Genomic DNA, 24,644 nt, shown 5'->3' on the forward strand with positions numbered 1-24,644 from the left:
TAGGCACCAAAACGACTAGTTATCGTTGCTTGTGTTACAATCTGGCGTTTGGGTGCCACCTTTTCAACATTTTTTTCCGCACTCTCCGCTCTGAGCTTCAACCCGCAACGCTCTGCTGGGTGACAACTCTTCAACTATTGTTTTGTTTGTAGTTAATAACAACGTGCGGCTCCAGGCCAATAAGGTGGGTGGGAGGCAAACGCAGGAGGACTTCACATGAACAGGCATTCAGGCACAGTCATGTAGTTGTTGCTCTTGACCAAGTGTTTAACTATGCGTGTAGTAGTTTATAGGCAGCTAGAAGAGATTAATGCAGAGCACCTGATCACCCCGATTTTAGTAAATATCGACTGATAATGACCAGCGGTCAGTCAATCGGAGCTTTCCTAATATCCTGGCTTGAGACCAAAAATGTGAACATGGCATTAGGCTAAGTGTACACTGTATTATACTGTTTCATTACAATAGTTTGTCACCTGCTTTTTTATCCCTACTTAACAGACTGACTGGTTTTCTGTAGTCCTGATAATAAACCTGAATTAGACTTTGTACAGTTGGGCATATATTTCAAAGTTGTATTGTCAGGTGGTGTGAGTGATGTCCTAAGAGCCAATGGGTGCCAGCCTTTGTGGCTTGTGAGTCTTTAAAGTGAAGCAATGTCTACTTGCAACTGCTCGTCACAGGCTGAACAGGCTGAAAATGTCTAGGAGCTTCGGACAAATAAACCAAAGAGTGATGTTCCCCTTTAAATTGTTTGATCTGAACAGCTCTAAACAGGTAAAAACTGTAAAAACAGGTAAACTTTGTTTTTACTATGAAGTATTTGACAATAAAAAAAGAGATAATTACAAACTCTGAAAAAATAAACATGTGTAGTAGATTTTTTTGTCATCTCCTAACGTGTTAATCATCCTGTGACCCCCAGGTTTGACACTGAGGTCATGTCCTCAGTATTTCATTTTTTGGTAATTTGGGAGTTTTAGATATTTGGGGAAATACATGCTTTCTAAATTCCTGGTAGTGTAGGGACGCCAGGATACAGCCCTCAAACCCTTTATCATGCGTTCATTTTGGTGACAATCACTGAAAACGTAGCTTTGGCAATATTGACTGTTTTAAGATTGTGGGCAGTATTTAAAAATAACATACAAAAACACCCAAATGTCATATCAGTTTCACAACTAAGTTGATATTTAAGCATTACTGTAAAGTAGTTAACCGATCATGATGTTGGAAACCTAATTTACACTTTTAGTCAGGTCTTTCGGTTAATACTGTCGAGCTGTGTCAGCTTTCCTCTATTACAGACACACTCCTATATTTTCTGCTATTATGAAGCTAACATTATATAAAATGCTGGTTAGAGTTAAGATATCTCAACTAACGTTATATAATTTAGCTAGTTACCGTTACCCTCTTCCCCAGTTTAAGATAGATTCAGTTAGCGATTTACACGAAGTTAGCTAAAACTCGAAGTTAGCTAAAACTCGGCAACCATCGTCAAACATTTATGTTCAGTATTATTTTTTTCTCCAAAAAGCTTAACCAGTCAGGGTTTGTGGCTACGATAGAGGAAGCGACACCTATAGCCTGAAATATTTAGTCTAACAGTTAAGTGGAACAGGTCAGGTAACTTAGGATCCAAGGATGCTAGCTAGCATGAGGCTCATGCTAGCCAGCTAACTTTACCTCGGTTTTTCCTCCCTGGTCTCTTTCGACGATGGTTCATCGATATTTCTTTCAACCACCTCTTCTGTGAGTTTAATGTTAGCAAACGTCGTCCCCGAGGTGAACCAATCCGAAATTTGTTCTGCGGTAAACACTTTCTTCATGTTGTAGGTGGTTACAAGTATTGCATTTTTTTTCAATCGAGTCTCTCCTTCCAGCTAGCTACGACCATAGACCATGGATGTATTAAGAGAACTGCTACGACGAGGGTTCAAGTGCGTGAGACAACCAACGTGCAAGTGAAGGGAGGAATACGTTTTACAACGCCCCCTGGCGGTTGGACTACAAATTGCGAAAAAAAGTGAAACTGAACACCGCTTTTATATACAGCATATGTAACTATAGATTGTTGGAAGTATCCGAATAATTTACTTAGGAAATTAGAAGTACCCCACGATAAAAGTATACAAGTAAAAGCCCTGCATTCAAAATATAATTAGAAGTAATAGCAACAGAATCTAAAGTAAATGTACTCATTTTGCAAAATGGCCCCTATCCATTTTATATTATTATATGACTGGATCATAATTATTATTGATGTATTATGCAAGCAGTACTTTAGTGTTATAGTTGGCTGAGGTGGAGCAAATTAACTATTAAAATATTTCATATAGTGTTGGGCAGGTTAATCTAGAACAATGCAGTATATGTTATAAACCGATCGTATTTGTATATAAAATCTAGTGGACTAACAAAGTGGAAAATGGAAATAAAGCAGAATTACTGCAAAATTTCAGTACTGCACTTGAGTAAATGTACTTCCCATCACTGATAACATTTTTCAGAAAACAATACCACAAAATATGAAAAAAAGGTTTAATTATTTAAAAAAAAGGAAAAGTTCATTATGCTAAAAGACATTGGCTATACACCTCACCTATGATGGGTAAAATACAACAAACCATTTACCATGGATACAACTCATATGGTCAGTCAGCAATCACAGCACGAGACATAGGCACCTAAATAAGTATGAACACAAATGTTCAGTTTTCACATTAAGATTATATTTAGCATTGTTGTAACTTCAATGTAGTCTGAGAACAATTTTCCTAGGCGTACTAATGCACATCCAAAGAAACCAAACAGACGGATGGAGCTGGACTACAGTCGTCACAGTTTGTCTGTCCATGCTGCTTTAATAGCAGATCAATGTAAAGGTAAAGTATGGTAGTACAGTATGCCTCCAGGCAAAACTTTGTAAGAGGTGTAATATTATGAACAAGTCATAAGCAAAATCATGTATGCACATTCCCTGAATGAAAAAAGAACAACAATCATGAATCACAATGTCTTTGTACTTGAAACCATAAAATATACATATATTGTTTCACTGGGAAAGATGCAAATTCACCTCCTTTCAAACAATTAAACAATCAGGGATTTATGTCATCTCCAGAGGCGGACATCCACCGCTGTCTCGTATTAAGATCATCTCTGTTCTGAGCTTTTCATTTTCCTTTAAAACAAAATAAATTGAAAAAAATTCAAAGTTGATTGATGTGATGTGTTGACAGTATGTACATGACCAAAGAGAAATATCCTTTGAGGATAGCAGAAATGTTAGTTACCTCTTGAAGCTTGGTGTTGTCCTTTTTCAGCTTCACCAGATATTCAATCCTCTGTTTGTGGTTTTTATGCCCCACAAGTTTTCCATTCTCCTCCGACAGCTGAACATTCTGCTTACGGAGAACCTCGTTTTCCTGTTATTATGGCAACGGTTTGACAAGGTTTGAGGAAATAACAGGCATCATTTCACCATTTTCTAATATTTATACACTAAACATTTCATCTAAAAATAAAAAAATAAGTTGCAGCCCTAAGCAGTTATTATCAGTGTTACGTTTGGCAGTTATTCATGCAGGTCACCTTAAGACCAATCATTTTGAATTTTAGTGTCACACAAAAATGTCAGAGTATAACTAAACACGGCCGCCACATGGGCCTGAAATGTCCTCATCAAAAAAGTCTCATGGTGAAATCTGCAACTGTCCACATTGTCGGCCCATTAAAGATGGCAGACTATCTAGTATCATGCTCATTACATTGTGTCACCTTGTTCTCGTAATCATACTATCTTCCAAAGTAAAAGATCATTGACCAAACCCAAACAGGAACTCATTAGCAGTTCCACAGTAGTATAGTATGTATACCAAATTTCAGATACTGGCTATGTTGCCAGGAGTCCATTTCATCATCCTTGAAAGCTACATCATAGCAAAATGCTTTCTTAGGCGAAAAGTATTCTCATCTACTCCGCTCCTCTGACCTGGATTAGTCTCTCCTCATCCTGTATCCTCTGGCTCAGCTCTCTCAACTCTAGACAGCGGTTCCTGAGCTCATTGGTCAGCTCCTGAACACAGGTTTGAGACTGGGCCAACATCAACTCCTGCGCTTGCAGTCTAATCCACAGCACAAAGATAGACAGAACTTGTCAAATGTCAAGCATTCATGAAGGACCAGAATAACATGCAATGACAAAACGTTGATTCATTTATTTAACTTAACCACAAGTCCTTACGTTTTTTGAGTGTCAGACAACGTCTGCATTATTTTGCTCTGTTAATGAATGAAAGAGAAACACATTATAAATTGATTATTCAATACATAAAAAAAAAGCAATCAGCAGAAAAATAAAAATACAAACCTTCTCTGATCTCTCCTCTTGTAGCTCTTTAAGTATGGTTTGGTTGATGGCTTCATTCAACTCCTCCCTGAAAATTACAAGACAACATTATTAATCTTATATATGCAATCAACAATGGATGATACGATATGTATTTTTAGGATAGTGGCTGAATGACTGGAAGAATAAACTCAACCCATTATTTTTTCCATTATGCATCTGCTGGCTCTGCTTGGTGTAAAACTGGTCAAGTAAAGTCTGGATCTCAATTTGAACCTTATCTTTCTCCGTCAGCTGCATCTGAGGACAGTGAAATCACATTATAAATATTAATGGACTTTGAAGTCCATTGACATCTAAAGGCCATGAAAATGTATGTCATTGCATTTACTCAAAATAAATAGGCCTAAATAATAATGCATTGTTTGAAACCTTTTTTAAATTGTATTAAAAAATGAAGATACTAAACTAGAAGAGTGTACTGTAACCATACTGAATGAATGTGTTCGTCCAGTGATGAGCGCCTATAGATTCATTTGACTTTTGCACAAAGATATACCTTAAGCCTTTGGATCTCCTGGTTCTTAGCAGCCCTCTCAGCGTTCAGCTCCGTTAAAAGAACCTCCATGGTCATCATGGAGGAGCGTCGATTCTCCAGCTCCCTCTCCTGGCTCTCTAGCACCTGGTTCAGGTCCCTGTGGAAACTACCTGGAGTGCAGGGTGTCTTGAGAGACAGAACTAAAAGATTAGATTATTGTTGCATTTCTTACTGCGAAAAACACACCACACGTCTTATTTGTGAATGCATAATTTAAGAGCAAATAAACCACAGACAAGGCTTACCCGAGGTAATGATTTAGGTGTGACTGTCAGCTCAAGGTGTGGTTTGAAACTTCCATTTCTGATAGTTCTTTCAACGGCTTCTTGCTGTTGTTGCACCTGGTAGAAAAGTGAGTAATTTTAATAAAATGTTGTCCTTAAGGATTTATTTGACCATACTGGTTATTCATTTGCTCAGTGTTGAAGATTATAAAAAAACTTCACCTTCTGCTGTAGATTCTGTATCATGATGTCCTTTTGGGCGGTTTGCTCTTGAGATGCTTGGAGGAGGCTGTTCTGCTCATCCAAGACCTTAGTGAGTCTCTCAACCTCCTCAGTGGCATAGACAACCTCGTCCTGCAACACCTCCACCTGAGGGACAGACAGACAGACAGACAGACAGACAGACAGACAGACAGACAGACATTATATCTACAAAATAATCATACAAAAATGTATGGACAGAGTTGTTTAACATGATCAAACTTACCTCTATTCTGTCGGATGCTAGCTGCCTAGCTAAAGTTTCTTTCAGTTCACAGATCTCTGCCTGCATCTTAGAGTTTTGCTCCCGGATATCCTCCCTTTCAAGGCAGGCAGCATTGTTCTTAACCTGGAAGAGCAATGACATTATTATTATTATAATAAAAATGCCCTAACTGATTCAAACAAACATATCTACAGTATGAGGCGGTAGAGTAAAGTTAACTACAGCAAACAAGAAGTTATTTAAGACAAATAAAGGGTGAAATAGATGGAGGAGTCACATACTGTGATGTCTTTGATTTCTCCTGACAGGTCGGTAATGGTCTGGTCCTTCTGGCTCAGCTCATTGCGGAGGTCTCTGGTTTGGTTTATCAGATCTAAAACAACATCCTGTTCAAATGCACAGGTGGGATTCAGAATGGTAGCCAAAACACTGGAATTGTATTTGCAGGATAATAACTGAGAGAAATATTCACTTACTTTGTCCTGTTCAATCTTCTGCTCTAAGCCTTTTATCGTTTCGTTGGCAGAGTTTACATTTTGGTCAAGGGCACCAATTTTGGATGCCTTCAAAACAGAAATCAGACAACCCGATTTAGCTTTTAAGATGCAATTACGGTTATAATTTCATTTTCAAACATGCATGCTATTCTTAGTACTGACCTGTTGTTGATTTTGTACGGTCAGGTCTGAGACTTGTTTTCTAAGCTGTGTATTCTGCTCCACCGTTTCAATAAGTTCTCTGAAGGAACACACCATGGTCACTCATGTTACTAAAAGTTATTTTAAATGTTGAAAACTGTAAGCAACTCTTAAAAAAAAAAAGAAAAAAAAAGAAAAGAGAAAGCTGTGGACACACTCACTTTGATGTACTGTCTTTGTTTTCTCTTAACTGAGAGATCAGGGTGCTTGTGTGGTCTTGCTCAGTCTGCAGAGAATTATTTAATTCCTACAGAACAGAAAAAAAGAATAGAAAATACAGGCAGTTAAGAGATCACAGCCGACATTTCAGGATACAAAATGGCCATAGTTGAGATTATGGGTTCACTAACCAGGAGCTGTGTCTTCAGTGCATCAGTCTCCTGCTGCCTGTCCTGCAGCTGCTGTCTTGCCTGATCAGCCTCAAACTTTGCCTCAGCTTGGAGCTGGTCAAATGAATCCTGCAGTGTCCGATGCTGCTCCAGAAGCTGCTCCCACTCCAGCCTGGAATGAAGACATGGTAGTTGTGGGCACAGAAACACATCAGATCAAGAAGTGCCACAGTGCAGAGGTATTAAGTTTATGCTTACTGGACTTTGTCAAGTTGGAGCTGTGTGCTGATCAGACTGTTAGAGAGCTGGCTCATTTCTCTCTGCTGCCGACTCTGGCCATCGCTTAGCTCATTCCTCACAGCGGCCAGCTCCTTATCGGACGACTGCAGCACCAGGCGCAGATCACGGATCTCACTCCTCAGCACTGAAAGGAGGGTAAAGAAAGAGTCATCACCTTGGTACTCTTGTCCCCACCTCCCATCTCACAGAAACTTCCAAGTTCAACACCAGCAAACAGGTAAACACAACAACACAGGAGGAGCACCAGATCCTCACCTTCTGCGGCTTGCTGTTCAGACTGAAGGCTCTGTTGCAGCTCGCGGACAGTTTCCTGCAGGTTGAGCTGATCTCTGTTCCGGTTAGCTCGCTCAGAAGAAAGCAGCTGCATCAGGTGTAAAGAACAATTAGGAACACGGAAAAGTTAACCCACATCAATACTTTTTACATGACATTTCAATTCGATAAGAACTGTAAATGAGGAACAAGAGGAAATTCTACCTCATCCTTGCGGTCAGACTCTTGTGAAATCACAGCGATCTGCTCCTCGAGTTTTGCAATTTGCTGCAACAGCTTGCTGTTCTTTAGCTCCTCCTCATTAAACTGTGTCTGGACATGGCTAGCTTGCTCCTGTTGAGAAATTAGAGAACGTATGAGACAATAACAATTTTTTTGTACACACATTTGCAGGATAATCCACATTTGTGTACCTGCACTTGACGGAGTTCCTCAGTCAAGGCCATTTCAGCCATGTCCGAAGGAGGAGACTCGGTCCAAATGTTGTCTGCACTATTGCGTGTCCCGTTCAGGTGGTCCGGGCTAGAGAGAGGCACGAGACGGGTCCGCAAGTTGTATGCTTTGGTGGGCGTGGTGAGAATCTGGTATAATAGACATTTGAAGGATAAAAGATAATTCATTTTCACAATGCTTTTTAGAGAATCTGCAAGACGAAGGAAAATATACTGAATATAGAGAGGTTTGCTCACAGTAATCTGAATACAAATCAACATCCACTCACCTTTATAGTTTCAACGTGAATTCTGTTCAGCTCAGAGACCTCCTTTTTTTTGTAAGCGTTTGTGGCTTCCAAAATGTTCTCCAAATGCCTGTTGGACTTGTCAAGGTATCTTTTGTCAGACTCCAGTTGAGACATCTGTTTCCTAAAACACAAAGCACCATTCAAAAACCACATTAAGCGCAGCAAAACTTACTTTATAAGTCTGTAAAGGCATTGCATTAAAATTGCATATTTCATTAAGATTACAAGATACTTTTTAAAAAATAAATAAAAAGATATTCTAGTGATCAGTTTCTTCCTGAAGCTAGAAATCAGAGCTGGGTAATACTATTATCATTAAATATATGAAACACAGTAAGATATTGTTTTTCCAAATTAACCAGCCCAAGTGTAAGTCAGGAAACTTTCTTTTTCTAATTATAAAACCGTATTAACTCCTACATACATTTTGCCTCATTTCACTGTACAGAAAGCAGTTATTGAAAAAGAAATCTGTCGATTAAAAGAACCATGTAAACTGTGTGTTCACGAAGGTGCTCTACCAGATTTCATGAAGGCAAAAGATATTGGAATATTATTTCTTTTGCTATTCCTAAACATCTGCTAAGCTTTTCTGAATAAAGCCCATGTGAATTTGGTTTAAGAGTGGTTTTCCTATTTAAATACCCTCCTTACTTAGTAGTTTCTTTGTACTCTTCGAAGGCCTGAAAGGCACCTGTGAGGTCGGACTGTTTCTGAAGCAGCTGAGCCTTCAGCTTCTCAATTGTAGCTGCCGAGAGAGCATCTACAGGCACAGAGGTTGAAGAAGCTGCTGCAGCTGTGGAGCAACATGAGTTTATTGACATGCAAACAGATTAAGCATAATACATTTACTTGGCCTTTTCTCTGATGAAGCTGATAATTATCTTACTCTCTGTGAGTCTTTCTGTCTCCATAGCCCTCTGGAAGGCCTCTTCCAGCTCAGCAGCAACCTGGACTGCAGCCTCTTCAGTTTTCACCACTGATTCAAGAGAACGAAGTTGACGGTTTTCCTCTCTGAGGCTGAAGTTCTCCGCTGCATATCGAGTCATTTTTGGGTGATGTTCAACCTAATAGGGCAGAGTTGTGTACATGGAATAACAGGGTTGAACAGATACAGCATTTCAAGAAAAGAATTAATACAGAGGATCTGATGTAACTCTACTGTGCCTTTCAGAGTAAGCAATTATGAAGAAACCCATCTTAGATTTTAGAGGAAATAAATAATGTAAACATAAAAACGTTTTGTACAGCTGAACTATAAGTTCTTCACAGTAGCCGTGTATCCACACATTATACACACATGCCTCATTTCCGCTGCATGGTTCGGCTCAACTTGACTCACTTTTGGTACCAGGTGCTTTTTCCCAATTTCATTATCCACTGCAGATAGTACCACATCAATGTAGGCGAGGCAAGTCGAGTCGAGCCAGTAACATGCAGTCATCGTCAGTGGGTTAGGCAGTGTTTAAATTGTATTAGATTTTGTACCTGATCTCTTAAGACCTTGATCTCTTCTTTCAGCTGGTCAATCAGCGTCTGAGACTCCTTGTCTGACAGTAAGCCTTGGCCTGCCTTCAATTTTTTCTCAAGGCGATAGATGTGGTCCTCTCGAAACCGGACAATCATTCGGCTGGAATGGATGAACTTGTCTTTCTGGGTCCAGGCCTCCTCAAGCTGAGCCACTTTCTCGAGCAGCACCTAAGTGTTTTTAAACATTACTGTAAGTTTCCCTTTGCCAACAGTATGTGAGGCGCTGCCGCTACAGGTGTGGTTACGATCACGGTAGCCGGGCACGCTGCTGATGACGGCATAAGGGAGCGTCAAACTCAGCTGGAGGGTAATGTTTGTTGGACACTGATTACCTGGCAGCGTGGAGCAGTTGCTTCCTCGTGGGCACTTAGGCTTCATTAATGGTATGTGTAAATCTTGTTATGTGCATGATGTTATTTATATGCTATTTATACTATGCTATTTAAACATTAAACATATCGATATAAACGACATCGCTTAGTTCGTGGAGAGGCAGTGGATGCGAGGACGTTAGGTGCACCGGTGCAACCTAGGAAAAATCTTAGTCGCACCCTTACAAATTTTGGTCGCATTTGCGACCAAATTGGTCGCACTCTAGAGCCCTGAATAAATGTGTCATTCTTTTCTTGTGTTAAGGGGGAGCTGGAGCACAGTGTTAAAACCTATGCCACTGTTTTGAGGTGATTTCTACAATTTCTAACCTGTATCGCCAACTAGGACAAACTATTATGAAGTGAATAAAATCCTCGCTTACCGTTTAAACGGTTTGTGGGCATTCATCTTTACAGAACCTGCACACGCATTACAAGTATTTCCTCACAGCAGCATAATTTCCACCAAAAAATGACAATGCAAACAAAAGAAAATACATTTCCCATACCCTCTTCTCTTCTTCTCGCTTCCTCCAAAGACGAATAGCAGCCATAAACTTTGCTTTATATGAGACATCATGTTGAATTTCTATGGATGGGTGTAATGAGAAAAGCTGATTTAAACTTTGCAACATACCAGAACACTTCTGTTTAAAAACATGTAGGGCTGTAACAAATGTCTTATTTATTTTTTACATTTGAAGCTTCTATTGGAGTTTTACAAATGAAGCTTTCAAATGTGTAGTCAATTTTTATTGACATCATCGCCTGAAAAATAAATCCTCGAAAGATATCAAAAATATTGTCAATTTTAATAATGTAATTCATCAGTCTTTTTATTATTAAAATCAATTTTGTTTAATGAATATAACTCGTCAGTTTCATAAACATAAATACATGTAGGCAGCAGGCTAATCCAATAAGGGCATAAAATAATAATGAAATAATAATCATGCCCTTAGGCTTATAGCAACATTATGCTATGACAGAAACAAACTGGAGTTATTGAAAATAATTGGATCACACAGGTGGGAAACAATCCTACGCAACCACCACTGGAATCTAATTCAACAAATACTAATAATATTAGTGTAGTCTTTATCTGCAACTGTGCAGAAATACTGTGTTTAAACAGAAATAGACATTCAAAAGGACACACAAAAAAGGCTGTCCAGCATGCAAATGTTGATTTAGAATTTAAATGTCAACGTTATGAACGAAGCTTTGAACTATTTGGTATAGTCCTAAAAACATAACATAACGTAACTTTGCATGTAATACAACCGGATTACTGTATTTAATACATTTGGGTATTACATGTTGAATGTGGGCAAATGGTTTAAAGAAGATGCTACTTTGAAGGTGTTAAGGTTAACATATATTTGTTCAGTGTATTGTTACCTATGGGGAGTTCAGGTCCTCCTGGCGCTACATCTCTGGCATAGTCCCCTCCCTGAGAAGTTAGAGCCTGTGCAAGCTGCTCCTTCAGCTTTTTCACCTCAGCTTGTAACTGCCTCACATTTCCCTGTGTGTCTTCATTGATAATGGCCTGGCAAAACACAATAATTGCACAGGGATGAGATTATTAAGTGTTCTTTCAGAACTTGGTGTTCACCAGAACTTGGTCAAAGGTACAATATAGAGTTGTTTTAAAGTGCCCATATTATGAAAAAAACACTTTTTCTGGGATTTGGGGTGTTCTTTTGTGTCTCTGGTGCTTCCACACACATACAAACTTTGAAAAAAATCCATCCATGCTGTTTTGAGTGAGATACAGGTTTCTGAATGTGTCCTGCTTTCAGTCTCCTAGTGAGCTGTTCAAAATCGGCCTCGGACTGTGACGTCACAGTCCGAAATGAGCTGGCTAACCACAACCGTTAGCTCGTAGCGTTAGCCGGCTAATGCTAGCGTTAGCCGGCTAACGCTAGCATGCTACGTCGTTCTCAATAGCAAAGCACTGCTACAACACACACAAGTTCACCATAATCTACAAAAGACCTACTTACATGTGTGCCCTCATTGAGAAGTCTCCCAGCTAATCCTGCCTTGGAACTGACCAAAGTTGGAGAAACAGGCTTCTTTTACTGTCTTAGTTTTTTTATTTTTCTAAATTATATTAGAGCGTAGCAGTGCAATCAAAGATAGTACAGAAGAAGAAGATGAAAAAAGGTCTCACTCTGTAGCTAAAACAGAAACCAGGTGAAAAGAGGATCTGCAGCAGTGAGAGAGAGCTGTGCAGTACAACAAAAATATGGTGTTTTTTAAAAATTAAACCATGTAAACCTATTCTGGTACAACCTTAAAATACAGTTATGAACCTGAAAATGAGCATAATATGGGCGCTTTAAATAACAGATACCTTGTTCTTGATCAACTTTGCTCTCTGAGCAAACTGCAAGGTGGACAGCGTTTCTCCAAAACACTTTGAACCAGGATGTACATTGGCTATGATATAAGTCTTTGCATTTCCTCCGAGAGAGTCCTGAAATAACAATAATAACTGTTACACCGCGTAATATCTATTCACATTATAAAGTACAATCACATCTTTAAATGTAGTATTATAAAATGTTATATTCTACCAAAGCACAGGAATACAAATGAATGAAGCAAAATTCAGTACTTGAATATCAAGTGCACAAGTTTGATACTTCCTCGTTTCATGGCCACCACTATTTATTCAACAATCTCGTTCCAATAGCAATTTCAGTATAAAAACGGCAACAAGAAAATGTGTATTTTACAGAGTAATTGCATCTAAGTCATGCCGCTGAACATAGGTCATAATTCCAGTGATTTTGACTCCACAACGATAGACAGCAACATAACACATTCTCCACCAAAGCAACACCCAAGATGTATTTTGTATTTAATATATAATCACTAACCCTGAGCAAGAAGGTTAGTTTGGAATCTCTGTAGCAGATGTGGCGGTTCTTTCCATTAGACACATCAACCAGTGCCATGATCACCTGACCGAGACACATGAGGGAGCGATTGATACTGCTGGCCTCCTGAAAGAGAAGCAATGTAGACAACAGCTGTTAGAGACAGCTCAAACGTAGTACCTCTTAGAGACGGAATTACGAAGCTTCACCTTGAGCCTGGAACCTTCTGTGTGTGTGTCTTTCTGCCTCTCAGACCCTGCCAGATCTACCAGGTTTAACTGAGACATTCGGATGTTCACCACTTCATTGACGGACTCTTTAGATTCCAATGTCATGGTGAACACTGCGTGAGATCTGGAAGATTCTCGGTTCATGGAGGTGGAGGCCACTCGTCGATTACGCCAGCCCATAGATAGCACCTAAGTTGTTTCAAAACAAAATTCTGTACACTTCCACAGTATATTTCTTAAGATTTCACCTGCATCTAAATAATTATCAATTAAATGGGATCTCAACTCTAATTTGACACTGCTCAATAAAGGAAACACAGACTTTTTAACATTATGATAATGAAACTGGATACAAGGTATAAAGTAATATAAAGGTTTCATCCCCTCTAACTAGTTGGACGTGAATGTTAGCATAATCTTCTGAGTCACAACAAGCAAGGAATGTATACCTGGTAGGCTTCAGCAGCCGAGTTGACAAACTTCTCCACGGCTCCCTCAACAAACAAACCTTTCTTGATGTTCTCCCTGAGGAAAAGGCTGGCTGAGGCTGTATCCAGGAGGTCATAAATTTGTTCATTGTAAATCTCTATAAATGAACATTTACAAAGGAAACTCTTGGACTGGCCAGACTTTTGGGAAAAAGAACAAAAAAGCACCAACTTCATTAAAAAAAAAAATAGTGAAATATTGGTTTACAAACATCTTCATGGTGATGAAATGTTACAGCTCACCTGTTCCACTTCTCTGTTGATGAGAAAAAACAGGTACTCAAAACTTCGAGGAATAACCCCCCTTAGCTCATCTGTGAAGTTGTCCAAGTCAGATGGTCCTAGAGCAGGAGAGAAAAAAAGTGTCACAATTATTCTGTTGCTGGATCTTAAAGAAGTTGTAGTACAAAATGTAAATATTAAGTTGAATGCTCACCAAGCATGGTGAATGTTTTCCCTGAGCCTGTTTGTCCGCTAAAGAAGCAAGAGAGGAATCAAATAAGGAATTGTATGGGTGCTGCACATCAAGCACAACGCATGTGCAATAAAATATTTTAAAGTAACATCAAGACCACTTACTAGGCAAATATAGTTCCATTGTATCCATTCATGCAAGACTCCACAATATTCTTGGCCACACTGGAGAATACAGAGTCCTGTTGAAGAATGACAGATAAAGATCACACACACACTGACCAGTATTATCCATATCAGCAGTATATTGATGATACAACTGTATGCTCCCAACCTGAGAGGTTTCCATGTCAGCAACATGATCATAAGTAAAGGTTCGTGGTTCTGGTTTTGATAGCAGACGAATGGTGTTGGGTGAGGTGACTGTGAGACACAGCTTCTGATCTCCATCTGTGGTCAGCCCACTACACCGGGTCAGAGGTCGTACTCGCACAAAAACTTTGATGGAATCACTGTCACTACTGTAGGACCAGAAATAAACCATTACCACTTGTAAAAACATAAAAACTAAACATCACCATTAAAAGTAGGCAAGTGTTTGTTACTACAGCTGTCCATTAAGTTTGGAGGACATGAACATGGTGAATCCATTGTTGCTGTGCTCCTCAGTCAAATCAATAAAACCTCAAACTCAATAATAACTCACAATAACCTTAGACAAAAACACACACATACATCCCTCACTCAGTGTAACGTTAACGTACATGCATGGTATTAGCCCTGATCCAGGAGTACCACAAACGACAATCGACAATAGTATCTTTAATGTTAACGCTAGCACGTAACGTTAACGTAGCGTAACGTCAGTGTTGTCGGTTTTTGTTTGGATGAAACAAGCAAATCGTTCAAAAGGTAAAGCTAGCTACATTACCTGGCAGCAGGTTGGGTTGAATCGACAGATCCTGTAAACAAAATTATAAGATATCAGAACGTTTGTTTAGATGCAAGTTTGGCTTTCTTAAAGCTGTATACAAATAGTGTATATACACTTACTTTAGTATCAGTTAGCTAGGTTATAGTAAGTTAAACACACAGCTAGCTAGGTAACGTTAAACTAACGTTAGATGCTAAGGTTACCACAATAATAGTAATTTATAGTTTCAATAAGTTAGCATATAAGTTTGATAGCCGAACAAATGTTTGGTGCGGTAACGTTACCTTTCCCAATGGAATTCATTGTTGACAAAGAAATGTTCGACGTTATGTAGTAAAATGAACGTTCTTCATAGCAGAGTCGACGAAATAAATCGACGCTGTTTACTTCCTTCGAAATTGGCGGGCAGGTCCAAGTGATACTTCTTCTTCGTTTAATGTCGCTACAAACCAGGGTGAAAGGTGCATACCGCCACCTAGTGTACCAGAGAGTGTATCATCATCATGGCTTTATTTAGTTGTTTACAGTGACATTTGAATGTCTCTTTTTGAAGATAAAGTGCTGTTTATCCACAATTTTCTAATACACACTTGGTAATTCACACCGTTTCAAACTCTATAAGCCTGTACATCAGAATTTTGACAAAGGAGGAAAAAGGAGCTTGAGCCATGAAGCCAGTTATGCTGTATAGTACCTAATTGGTCAAAATAGGTTTTTCAACAGTCAGTCTATGACATTCCTCCAGGTTGATAAACGGACATACACAAACCAGAGACATTCTGTAAAAAAATTATTTATACACAATAGAACAGTTTATCACTGATTTGTAAAGTATAACGTGGTACATCAACTACTAATAAAGTTAATATATGCAGAGGAGAAAAATTACTGACAAAAATCTGTAATATTTCAGGTTTCAACAACTGCCCACAAGAGTTTTATGTTATATGTTTTGCACATACTAAACTGCTCAGTGTCTGACTCATAACTTTACTTGTAACATACATCTTTACTGTCTCAGTGTTTTCCAGTTTTAATATAACATACACAACAAAACATAGTCACAAAGGAGCACAACACCAACAATAACACTATCATCACTAGTATTTAAAGTATAACATTTAAACCAAATACTGTAATGGCAGTGCAATAAACTTCTTGTTTTTGTCTCTTTGAACATGATTTAAATTTGTTTTGATGTGACATTTCTCTGGTGCTCGAAATAAAAAAAGAGAAGTCTCCCAGCCTTTATTGCTACTTTGCTTTAAAAGCCCCATACAAACCAAATCACCTTTGTTTTGGCACACTCAAGCAATCAATCATCAATCATGAAGTGACCCAGTTTGTGTATTCAACATGAATACCAGCTGTTATGCAGCGGCGCAGGTTCAAATCCGACCTGCTGCCTTTTGCTGCGTGTCATCCCCCATCTTTCTCCCCCTTTCATGTATATCCACTGTCACTACATAATAAAGGAAAAAAAATGTTGTCTACCAGAGACCAGGGGTTTTCAAATGCACAGCAGTCATTCTTGGCACCCTTCAGTTGAATGCTTTGACAAAATACTTTGTAATTAACTGCATCTGTTTTGTTGAGGTGTGGATATAGGATTTTTTTCTTCTCTTTTTACTTTTCCACCTTTTAGGAAGTACTATATTATACCAATATAAATTAATGGCATATCGTGCAAACCAGAATTAACTTGGCAGACTCACATTTGTCTTGATTCTGCTGTTAACGTTGTGTCATTTTTCTCTGCATTTACATCAGTAAACGCCAGCTCCCAGTACGACACCTTCCTCAGTCGTTGAATGCTGAATAATTGATCTTGAATTTTTGGAGAGAAAAAAACATAAGATATCCATATATACATACTGTATATAAGATATAGATACGATATTCTTATATACAGTCACTGTGTGCACACCTTTAATTTTGAGATTGAACCATAGACTTTATGAATAGTCTATGAATTGAACCGAACGTGCCGCTGTCAATCATCCCGACCATTACATGTGAACGCTGCCAGTCGGAAAAACAACGTAACCAGGGGTGCGGTGCCGGTTATTCCGAGGTGGAATGAACGCATGAACGCAGCAATAGAGCCGGTCTTGTTTGATCACATCCGCTCTTCTGCGCGATTGGCTGCTTAACCAGGAAGCGCGTTTCCTTTGAATGTTTTTGGCGATTTTATTGGTGCTTTTCAAGACTTTAAATTCCAAACGGTTGTCTCCCAAAGAAGGCGAGGGGTTTTCAAATGCACACCAGTCATTCTTGGCCACCCTGCAGTTGAATGTTTCGACGAAAGACTTTGTAATTTCGACGAACTGCATCTGTTTTTCGAGGTAGGTGGTGAATACAGGATGATAAGATAACGTTAGTGCCTTAGCTACGTTTTGATCTTATTTTTTCATAAAACGTGTTCCCAAGTTTTTTATTTATTCCGCTTTACGTTAGCTAAGTTTAAGTAACGTTAGCTAGGTCTACCGTTAACGTTAGTTCTCAAGTAACCGCTAGCTAGCTAGCTAACAAGAGCTTTTTTATTGATTGTCAACTCTAGCTAGTTATGTTAATAATAACGGTAACGTTAGTCAAATTTAGCGTTCATTTAGGTGTTGGAAACGTTAGCTAGCTAGTAACGCTAGCTTTTATGGCATGCCTAACGTTCGGTAGGTCAACGTTACCGTTAGCAAATCCAACTGATCGGTTATCAATTTCTAATCTGGTTGAAAATTATGACTAGCTAGTTAGCTGTCCACGTTGAGTCCCACAGTAAATGATAATTTCCCCGTCTGATTACGTTCAGTTTGAACGTTAACGCTGGGTATCAGTTGCTAGAAGAAACTGATTGATAAAAACGTTGACAACATTGGTCCCGAGACCTCAATAAGACAAAGCTGTGATTCGGCGAATTCAGAAGCGTTTTGTATAACGTTACAAACATTAATAGCATAGTCAAAATGTAATATTATTTAGGAGCAACATTTAGAGATTTGTGTACTTGCTACTTAAATTCACTACATATTTACCAACATATTTACCAACATTAAAATCCTTCATAGTCCAACATAACTTAAAGTCATAGCATGAAAAGCATACAATATAAACAATGGCTGAATGCATTTAATGTTAGTCACTTCCAGGGCCTTGGTATTGTGTGCATGCGTGTTCAATAGCAACATGTCAAAAGGTCTAACGTTATAGTCGCATTTTGTCTTTTTATATTAAACCACTGTAGACAAAGTTTAGCTACACATCTGGGATACAACAATACTAGATTTAAAAAAAAAAAAAAAATGTTTAAGCTGATAACATTAAATCAGTTTTTTTTTGTTTTTTTGTTTTTTTTGATTAGGTAATGTGTTGGCAACTAAATTATTTAGAATTTGATGTCCTGAACTGGACTTTTTACAGTTGGAAAATGAACCTGTTAGCGCTCTCTGGTGGAGAAACTATGTAATGGCAGCGCCTTTTCGGTCTTAAACATTGTACACTTGTCTGATATCAACATATATCAGCAATACGCTGCTATCGGCCTAGCACGCAGCATCATTGTGGGTGCAGCGTCAACATCTTTGCAATTTCTTTTCAACTTTCAGGGATCATGGTTCAGTGTTTTTTTTCTTTTCCACCTTTTTTAGAAAGGAGTGTATTACACCAATAATAACTATAGGTACGCGCCAACTATGATTTACCAACAGAATGAAATTGGCGGAGTCACTTATGTCTTGATTCTGCTGTTAATGTTGTCGTCTTTCTCTGTCCAGATCCTTTTTTACACACATCAGTAAACCCCACGACCAAAAGAGTCTTATCAACCGGTTGCAGCTTTCAGGATGACGCCTCCTTCAGAGTGTCCTCAGATCGTTCCAGCCCCGTAACTTACAGTTGGTCTCTCTGCTTTTACAGGATGAGTTCTGTTGATGAGAATGATGAGAATTGTGGGGTCTACCCTGGAGGAAAGCAGAACAGCTCAATTAACGACATTTTTGCCCTGGATCAGCCAACTGGGAGGCCCTCCATCCTGCGTCAGACTGAGAACCTGCCCAGCAAGACTGTGCCAAAGGGGACAAAGGTACGGCACCAGCATGCCTTATTAGATGTTGTGTCCCCTTTCTCGTCTTGATTCTTTTCACACACTGTAATGACGCCAGGCTGAAAATTATGTGCGTGTCAGTCACCAAGTTAAGCCTTTTCTACAGTTATTAGACTTTGTTAACCTGAAGTGGTAGACGGGGAGATTGATATCCATCTTTTTATTTTTGTTGCCCCTTTTATCACTGGACACTTTTTATTTAAAAAAAGAAATCTTTGATCATATGAAGTTTGACCCTCCCCAACAAATTTGCAGCCTAGCTCTACACAACTTTAAACTGGCTAATCAAACAAACAAAAAAAACTTGTTTTGGTGGAAAAAGCTACAAAAAGGGCAGTTCAGACATGTTTCTAGCACACATTTGCAAAGTACACTAACTTTTGTTACATATAACTATGAAAGGGTTGGATATTACTATACTATTTTATTTTTTTTTATTTTATTTTTTTTCTGTGTATAATTTAGTATCCAGGTAAGTTTTAGGATACTGATCAAATTACTTGTGTGTAGGTTTGTTTTCAGACTCCAAGAAGAGACCCTATGACTAAAAGAATTGTATCTCCTACCAAGTCTGTCAAGATGGCAAGTGTGGATGAGTGTACAAAAGCAATGGACTCCTTAAATTTGGATAAAATTAAGTAAGTAACATTTCTCATACTGAAACATGCCTCCAATTTAATGATCCATTTAAGTAACAGTCTGTTTTTGTTTTCATAGGATATTACCACAAGATGCCACTGAGCAGCCCGATGAGCCGAAACAAGGTAATTCATCCAACACTGCAAGTTAGTTAGTTGTCTTTTGAAGTCTCCGAATATCCTAAGAAATTGACGATGACCTTCTTGATTTTTCCACAGAAGTGTCATCTTACCCTGATGATGACATGCCAATACAAAGCAAAGGAGGCTATCAGTTGGATTTTGATAACCTCGATGCTATCAATCCATTTTTGGGGTCTATTAAGATGGTCCTTTCTCCTGCAAGGCCTGCTGTGGAAAGCCCTCCTACAGAGTCTCAACCCACACAAGCAGAGAATATCTTGGAGGAGCCCACCAAAATAGAATCTGCACTAGACGAGACGCTTCCATTCACCACGTCTGTGGACAACTCACTGGTTGACGTCTCCTCCAACATCAGCTCCACAGAGAGCAGTGTGGTCACAGTTGCAAAGGTCCTAGCGGTCGAGGAACAGGATTCATACACTGCCACACCTGATGAAAAGCAACCTGCTAAAATGTCTCCAAATATCGATCAAGAAACGGTGTCAGGCAGTTTTGTGGAAGATGCCACTGAGCAGCCTGTTGAGCCAAAACAAGGTAATTCATCAAACATTACAAAGTTATTTTCTTGGAATGTCTCTGAATGCTGAGAAATTGATGATGACCTTCTTGAATTTTCCACAGAAGTGTTATCTTACCCTGATGATGACATGCCAATACAAAGCAAAGGCGGCTATCAGTTGGATTTTGACAAACTTGGTGCAGTCAATCCTTTCCAAACCGGTGGCTCTAAAATTCAGAATTCCCCTGTCCTTGGCAGAAAGGTGGCAGACATTAACCCACCTGTTGAGGAGACCCAAATAAAGGAAAATGGATCAACAAATGTTGTTGACATACCAGAGGTGGCTCAAGAGGCACCGGTTAAGCCTGAGATGAAACCCATAGCTGCAGTGGCCCCAAACTCTGCTAATGCTGTCAAACCGCCAGCTGATGCCCCAATCCAGGAAGGACCAGTCAAACTTGAGTTCAATTTTGATGATGGCAGCCAGGTCAAACGGAAACCGCCACCCAAAAAATTGGGCAAAAGGCCACCTGGTCAAAAACCTAAAGAGGGGAATCCGCCGCGTGATGTCAAACCACCAAAAAGTCCAGTGAAGCCTGAGGCCAGTGGTGTTGCTGATGTTCCGGCTCCCAAAGGGTCTTACTCATTAGACTTTGACAAGTTGGATGACCCAAACTTTAATCCATTTGGAACAAAGGCAAGCATGAACAACTCTCCAAGGTGTAGTAAGAAATACAGCCCTGTGCTCATGGAAACTTTGATTCCAGAGGAACCGGACAAGCCCGTGGAGAAGGAGGCTGTAACATCAGCATGGTATGTTTACCTTATCTGTGAGTGTATGAAGCATTTAATTGCAGTGGATCCTTCAAATGCCAGCAGCACTTAATCATCTCACTAAGTGTGTATGTTTTTGCCCTTTATTGTAGCGCTGGAGAGAGTGTCCTAGCTGCAGAACCCGACCCTACAGCCGTAAGAGAAGTAAAGCGGTTTAATACAATCCTAACAAAATTTTTTTTTTTTTTTTTCCTCATTCATTTAACTTTCCCTTGGTTGTATGGTTTCAACAAAAAATACACTTTGTTATTGTGGATTGACAGAATGCGGAAGACAAGGCTGCTTCTGACCATGACATAGGAATTCAACTTGAAGCTGAACGGCCTGTGGGGTGCCTTCCTGAGCTTTCTGAATTGTGTCAACCTGAGCAGAAGTCCCAGACCGCCCTGTCAGAATTCAATGACGAGTTTGTCCCTGGAACGATGTGTAAGTAAATGTTGGATGTAACTCTATGTCTAGGATCTCTTAATTTTTCTGTTGCCTTAACCTGTAGCCTGGATGCCAGCCGAACTTAGCCCCGCCCACAACATTCGAGGTCTGACTAGAATCTGAGTATGACCATGTCAGGCTACTCACCGAACTGGTTGACCCAGTTCGGTGTGAGTGATTACATGGAAGTGAAATGCTTCGTTCTATATTATGTATGAAGCATGTTAATCTTATCTTTATTTCTAGTCATGGCCAATGACTTGGATGGACAAATGGATTACCTTGAACAGTTTGGGTCCAGCCGTGTAAGTACTTAACTTCTTAAACTTTTTATTGATCCCGCAAAGGGAAATTACATTACATGTTATTACACACCGGTCTGAAATACACCCACGTCTCCATTAATGTATGTATAAAGTAGTGAGGGGGGGGGCTGCCCAGGACAGGCCTCATGACTTGTGTTAAATGGTTTAATTATTTTCATTGTCAATGCATGACCTAATGTTTTAATTTTTATTTTTTTTATTTATTGTCAACAGTTCAAGGAATCTGCATTAAGGAAACAATCCTTGTACCTTAAATTTGACCCCCTCCTGAGAGAGAGCCCCAAGAAGGCTGCAGGCCCGGTCGCTCAGACAAACGTCCCTCGCCCCGCTGACTTTGTTTCGCGGTATGACGTACTTCTGTTTCCACTCTGATTGCTGCTGTCACTGGATGTTGGAGCTGAATTTGTTGCGCTTCGGAGATCCTGTCAGACAAAATGAGATTTGTCTGAAAATGTAACTACTTTGACCACATCACAATTGAGTTTTATTTTTTCTCCCCAACTCAGGCTTGAATATCCACAGATGGCAGAAAAGACTGCACATGGACAACCGAAGGATGATTTTAAACTGTTTGATGCTACATCCTCAGTAAGTCAGGCTCCATATGCCACCGTTATAAGTGGAAGTTTTGGAAACCACATTCAATGCTTCTCCTGACTTGATTTATTTACACTGGAATCTGTCATCTAGGCTCCTCCAATCCTTGCGGACCTCGTTCCTCCCTTCCTCCAGCCAGCGAACACCGAGGGCTCCATTATTGAAGTGCTGAAGTACAGTCAGAAAGACCTGGATGCAGCCATCGCCAGGGTCCAGGCAGAAGTATGTCCTGCTCAGTGTTTTCTGATTTGACAAATGACAGCAGTGGAAGAACATTTCCATTTGAAGTCACTTTGCCTAGGTCTAGGTGAATACAGAACCTTTGTTCAGCTGGGGACACACACACCCACACCCTTGTTGATGATGTGGTTTCAGTGGTTTTCTAAACCTTCCCTGGAGCAGTTTAGAGTAATCTGATTCAACCAAAGCAACCACCGTGCATTCTGGATTAAACACAAGCATCTAAGATCAAAGAAATGTGTTTAACAGGGAAATGTCAATGATTGTTTAGCTTCCAAGGTTGTCCCTGTCAGCTGAGTCGTTCGTCATATTCTGAGATCAATATTCCATAAGTAGTTAATCTTTTTTTAAACATGAGGACCACATCTTCAGTATTCAGTTCAGTAGCAATTGTGATCATTGAAATGTAAGTGATAGCCCCAAGTCTGTCGACTATTCTTAAACCAAAGTTGTGATGAATCAAGCTCCCAAATATATCCTCTTAAAATAAACGATTTTGTACAATTTGATGTTGTAAAACACAAATTAACTACAAGACTTTAAATTAAATAAAAATGGAAAAGGCCTTTTCTATTAACAAATAACTTCAAGTGTGTATTTTCTCAACTAGGCAAAGGAGAAAGAAGAGCAATGGAGCGCAAAGTATAAAAAGATATTTGACGATTGTCAGGAAATGAGGTAAGCTGTGGTTTGTTTAATGTAGTTTTTGTCATTTTAATTCAATGTTTTAACGACATTTGACAACTTCCTTCTTTTTTTTTCACACAGGAAAATAATTGCAGAATTTGAGCTCATGATTGCAAAAATGATTGGTAAGTTCATATAAATAATGTACACGTCACGGTCTTACGGATTTTTGATAATTGATTGGTAATGGTGTGTTAACGAGAGAGCTTTAATGTTCTTGTACCCAGCTGATCAAGAGAAGGAGAGGGAGGTGGCTCAGGCCAAACTCAGGGAGGCCCTGCTGGAGAAGGAGCAAGTGTCCAGTGACCTGAACACCATGGAGAGATCGTTCTCCGACCTTTTCAAGAGACTGGAGAAGTACAAGGATGTTGTTGAAGGCTACAAAAAGGTTAGAAAAAGCAAACTCTTGCCCTGTTATAAACGACAAATGCATGACGTTTTTGAGCTGTGGCAGTTTGATTGGTAAACCGATGTCTGTGCCCTTGTCCCAGAATGAAGAGACTCTGAAAGCTTATGCTCAGGACTATCTGGCAAGGATCAAAAAGGAGGAGCAGCGCTACCAGACCCTCAAAGCCCATGCCGAGGAGAAAATTTCCCAGTAAGAAACCGGACTACTGTGTTAATGGTCTATAGTGTAAATTGCGAGACTTGCCATGTCTGACATGTATTGTTCATCTTAAGTGCAAATGAAGAGATTGCTGAGGTGCGGTCCAAGAACAAGGCTGAGGCATCGGCACTCCAAGCCCAGCTGCGGCGGGAGCAGCTGAAGGTTCAGTCACTGGAGAAGAGCCTGGACCAGAAGGTGAGTCAAGATTTAAATTAGATGGTGCATATTTGCAGAGGTCTTGAAGATAAAAATATGAAATGTTATTCTCATATTTTTCAAATATTTTTTTTATACAGGAGAAGGAGGCGGAAGAGCTCACCAAACTTTGTGATGAACTTATTACCAAAGTCCAGAAAGGTTGAGCTCATTTTGTAAATACTGTATATTGTCATCTTTTGATTTTTTTTTTTTTATGTAGTTTGTCTTGTCAATGTTCTTATACTGTAAAAAATAATAAAGAGATTATAGGCTATGATTATAGGCTGTCTTGTCTTTTTAATTTCTGCATGATGACAAACCACTAGGGGGCAGTATTTGCCTTAACAATGTTTGCAAATCTTGTCATCTGGGTTTTGGATTTGAATAATTTATGGATCAAAAAGTAACAGTCGTTTGAAACCTAAAGTTTTGTTCTGTGTAGAATTTCTACTATAAACACACAAAGGTATTCAGTGCACTCACCCCTCA

General features: G+C 39.4%; 3 protein-coding genes across 4 annotated transcripts in view; 1 reads left to right on the plus strand and 2 right to left on the minus strand.

Annotated features, from left to right (window-relative positions):
• Positions 1 to 1,967, minus strand: part of tdrd9 (tudor domain containing 9) — a 38,406-nt gene extending 36,439 nt beyond the window's left edge. Inside the window, exon 1 of the mRNA XM_039786201.1 lies at positions 1,690 to 1,967. Coding sequence (XP_039642135.1) covers positions 1,690 to 1,832 — 143 coding nt within the window. The 5' untranslated portion in view covers positions 1,833 to 1,967. The remainder of the gene's footprint in view (positions 1 to 1,689) is intronic.
• A 563-nt stretch (positions 1,968 to 2,530) lies between these two features.
• On the minus strand, positions 2,531 to 15,443 carry kif15 (kinesin family member 15). The gene is made up of 35 exons (XM_039786207.1): positions 15,145 to 15,443; positions 14,858 to 14,888; positions 14,261 to 14,447; positions 14,092 to 14,168; positions 13,949 to 13,986; positions 13,756 to 13,853; positions 13,474 to 13,653; positions 13,004 to 13,213; positions 12,795 to 12,920; positions 12,266 to 12,388; positions 11,308 to 11,455; positions 10,416 to 10,495; positions 9,494 to 9,703; positions 8,895 to 9,072; positions 8,660 to 8,801; positions 7,985 to 8,126; positions 7,677 to 7,844; positions 7,468 to 7,596; positions 7,246 to 7,351; positions 6,949 to 7,114; positions 6,712 to 6,862; positions 6,523 to 6,608; positions 6,323 to 6,401; positions 6,140 to 6,226; positions 5,945 to 6,049; positions 5,664 to 5,786; positions 5,399 to 5,545; positions 5,198 to 5,293; positions 4,914 to 5,078; positions 4,551 to 4,654; positions 4,376 to 4,442; positions 4,250 to 4,287; positions 3,998 to 4,130; positions 3,300 to 3,431; positions 2,531 to 3,187 (listed from the first exon to the last, which is right to left on the minus strand). The coding sequence occupies exons 1-35, from the start codon at positions 15,161 to 15,163 to the stop codon at positions 3,113 to 3,115; spliced, it is 4,146 nt and encodes a 1,381-aa protein (XP_039642141.1). The 5' UTR covers positions 15,164 to 15,443; the 3' UTR covers positions 2,531 to 3,112.
• A 1,623-nt stretch (positions 15,444 to 17,066) lies between these two features.
• On the plus strand, positions 17,067 to 24,414 carry tacc3 (transforming, acidic coiled-coil containing protein 3). 2 transcript variants are annotated; one of them, XM_039786210.1, is made up of 18 exons: positions 17,067 to 17,205; positions 18,770 to 18,935; positions 19,467 to 19,594; positions 19,674 to 19,720; positions 19,814 to 20,272; positions 20,360 to 21,050; positions 21,164 to 21,206; positions 21,335 to 21,497; positions 21,747 to 21,805; positions 22,040 to 22,170; positions 22,333 to 22,414; positions 22,517 to 22,645; positions 23,274 to 23,341; positions 23,432 to 23,475; positions 23,578 to 23,738; positions 23,842 to 23,948; positions 24,032 to 24,152; positions 24,254 to 24,414. In XM_039786210.1, exons 2-18 carry the CDS (start codon positions 18,771 to 18,773, stop codon positions 24,317 to 24,319), a joined length of 2,664 nt encoding a protein of 887 aa, XP_039642144.1. In that variant the 5' UTR covers positions 17,067 to 17,205; position 18,770; the 3' UTR covers positions 24,320 to 24,414. The 2 variants fall into 2 exon arrangements, with proteins under 2 accessions (XP_039642144.1, XP_039642143.1); XM_039786209.1 differs by having other exon boundaries at positions 17,069 to 17,205; positions 21,164 to 21,215.
• Positions 24,415 to 24,644: the final 230 nt, after the last annotated feature.

Source organism: Perca fluviatilis, chromosome 20 (genome assembly GCF_010015445.1).
Source record: "Perca fluviatilis chromosome 20, GENO_Pfluv_1.0, whole genome shotgun sequence".
Taxonomy (NCBI): Eukaryota; Metazoa; Chordata; class Actinopteri; order Perciformes; family Percidae; genus Perca; species Perca fluviatilis.

Bases quoted from the DNA above. Each gene is read 5' to 3' on its own strand.
- kif15 (XM_039786207.1), bottom strand. The intron at 10,496-11,307 runs GTAACAATACAC...ACCCATCCATAG, and splicing joins AGGACCTGAACTCCCCATAG to AAATTCAACATGATGTCTCA. The intron at 7,597-7,676 runs GTACACAAATGT...ATTTCTCAACAG, and splicing joins AGGAACTCCGTCAAGTGCAG to GAGCAAGCTAGCCATGTCCA.
- tacc3 (XM_039786209.1), top strand. From the start codon at position 18,771: ATGAGTTCTGTTGATGAGAATGATGAGAATTGTGGGGTCTACCCTGGA. The intron at 23,476-23,577 runs GTAAGTTCATAT...TCTTGTACCCAG, and splicing joins CATGATTGCAAAAATGATTG to CTGATCAAGAGAAGGAGAGG. The intron at 23,739-23,841 runs GTTAGAAAAAGC...CCCTTGTCCCAG, and splicing joins TTGTTGAAGGCTACAAAAAG to AATGAAGAGACTCTGAAAGC.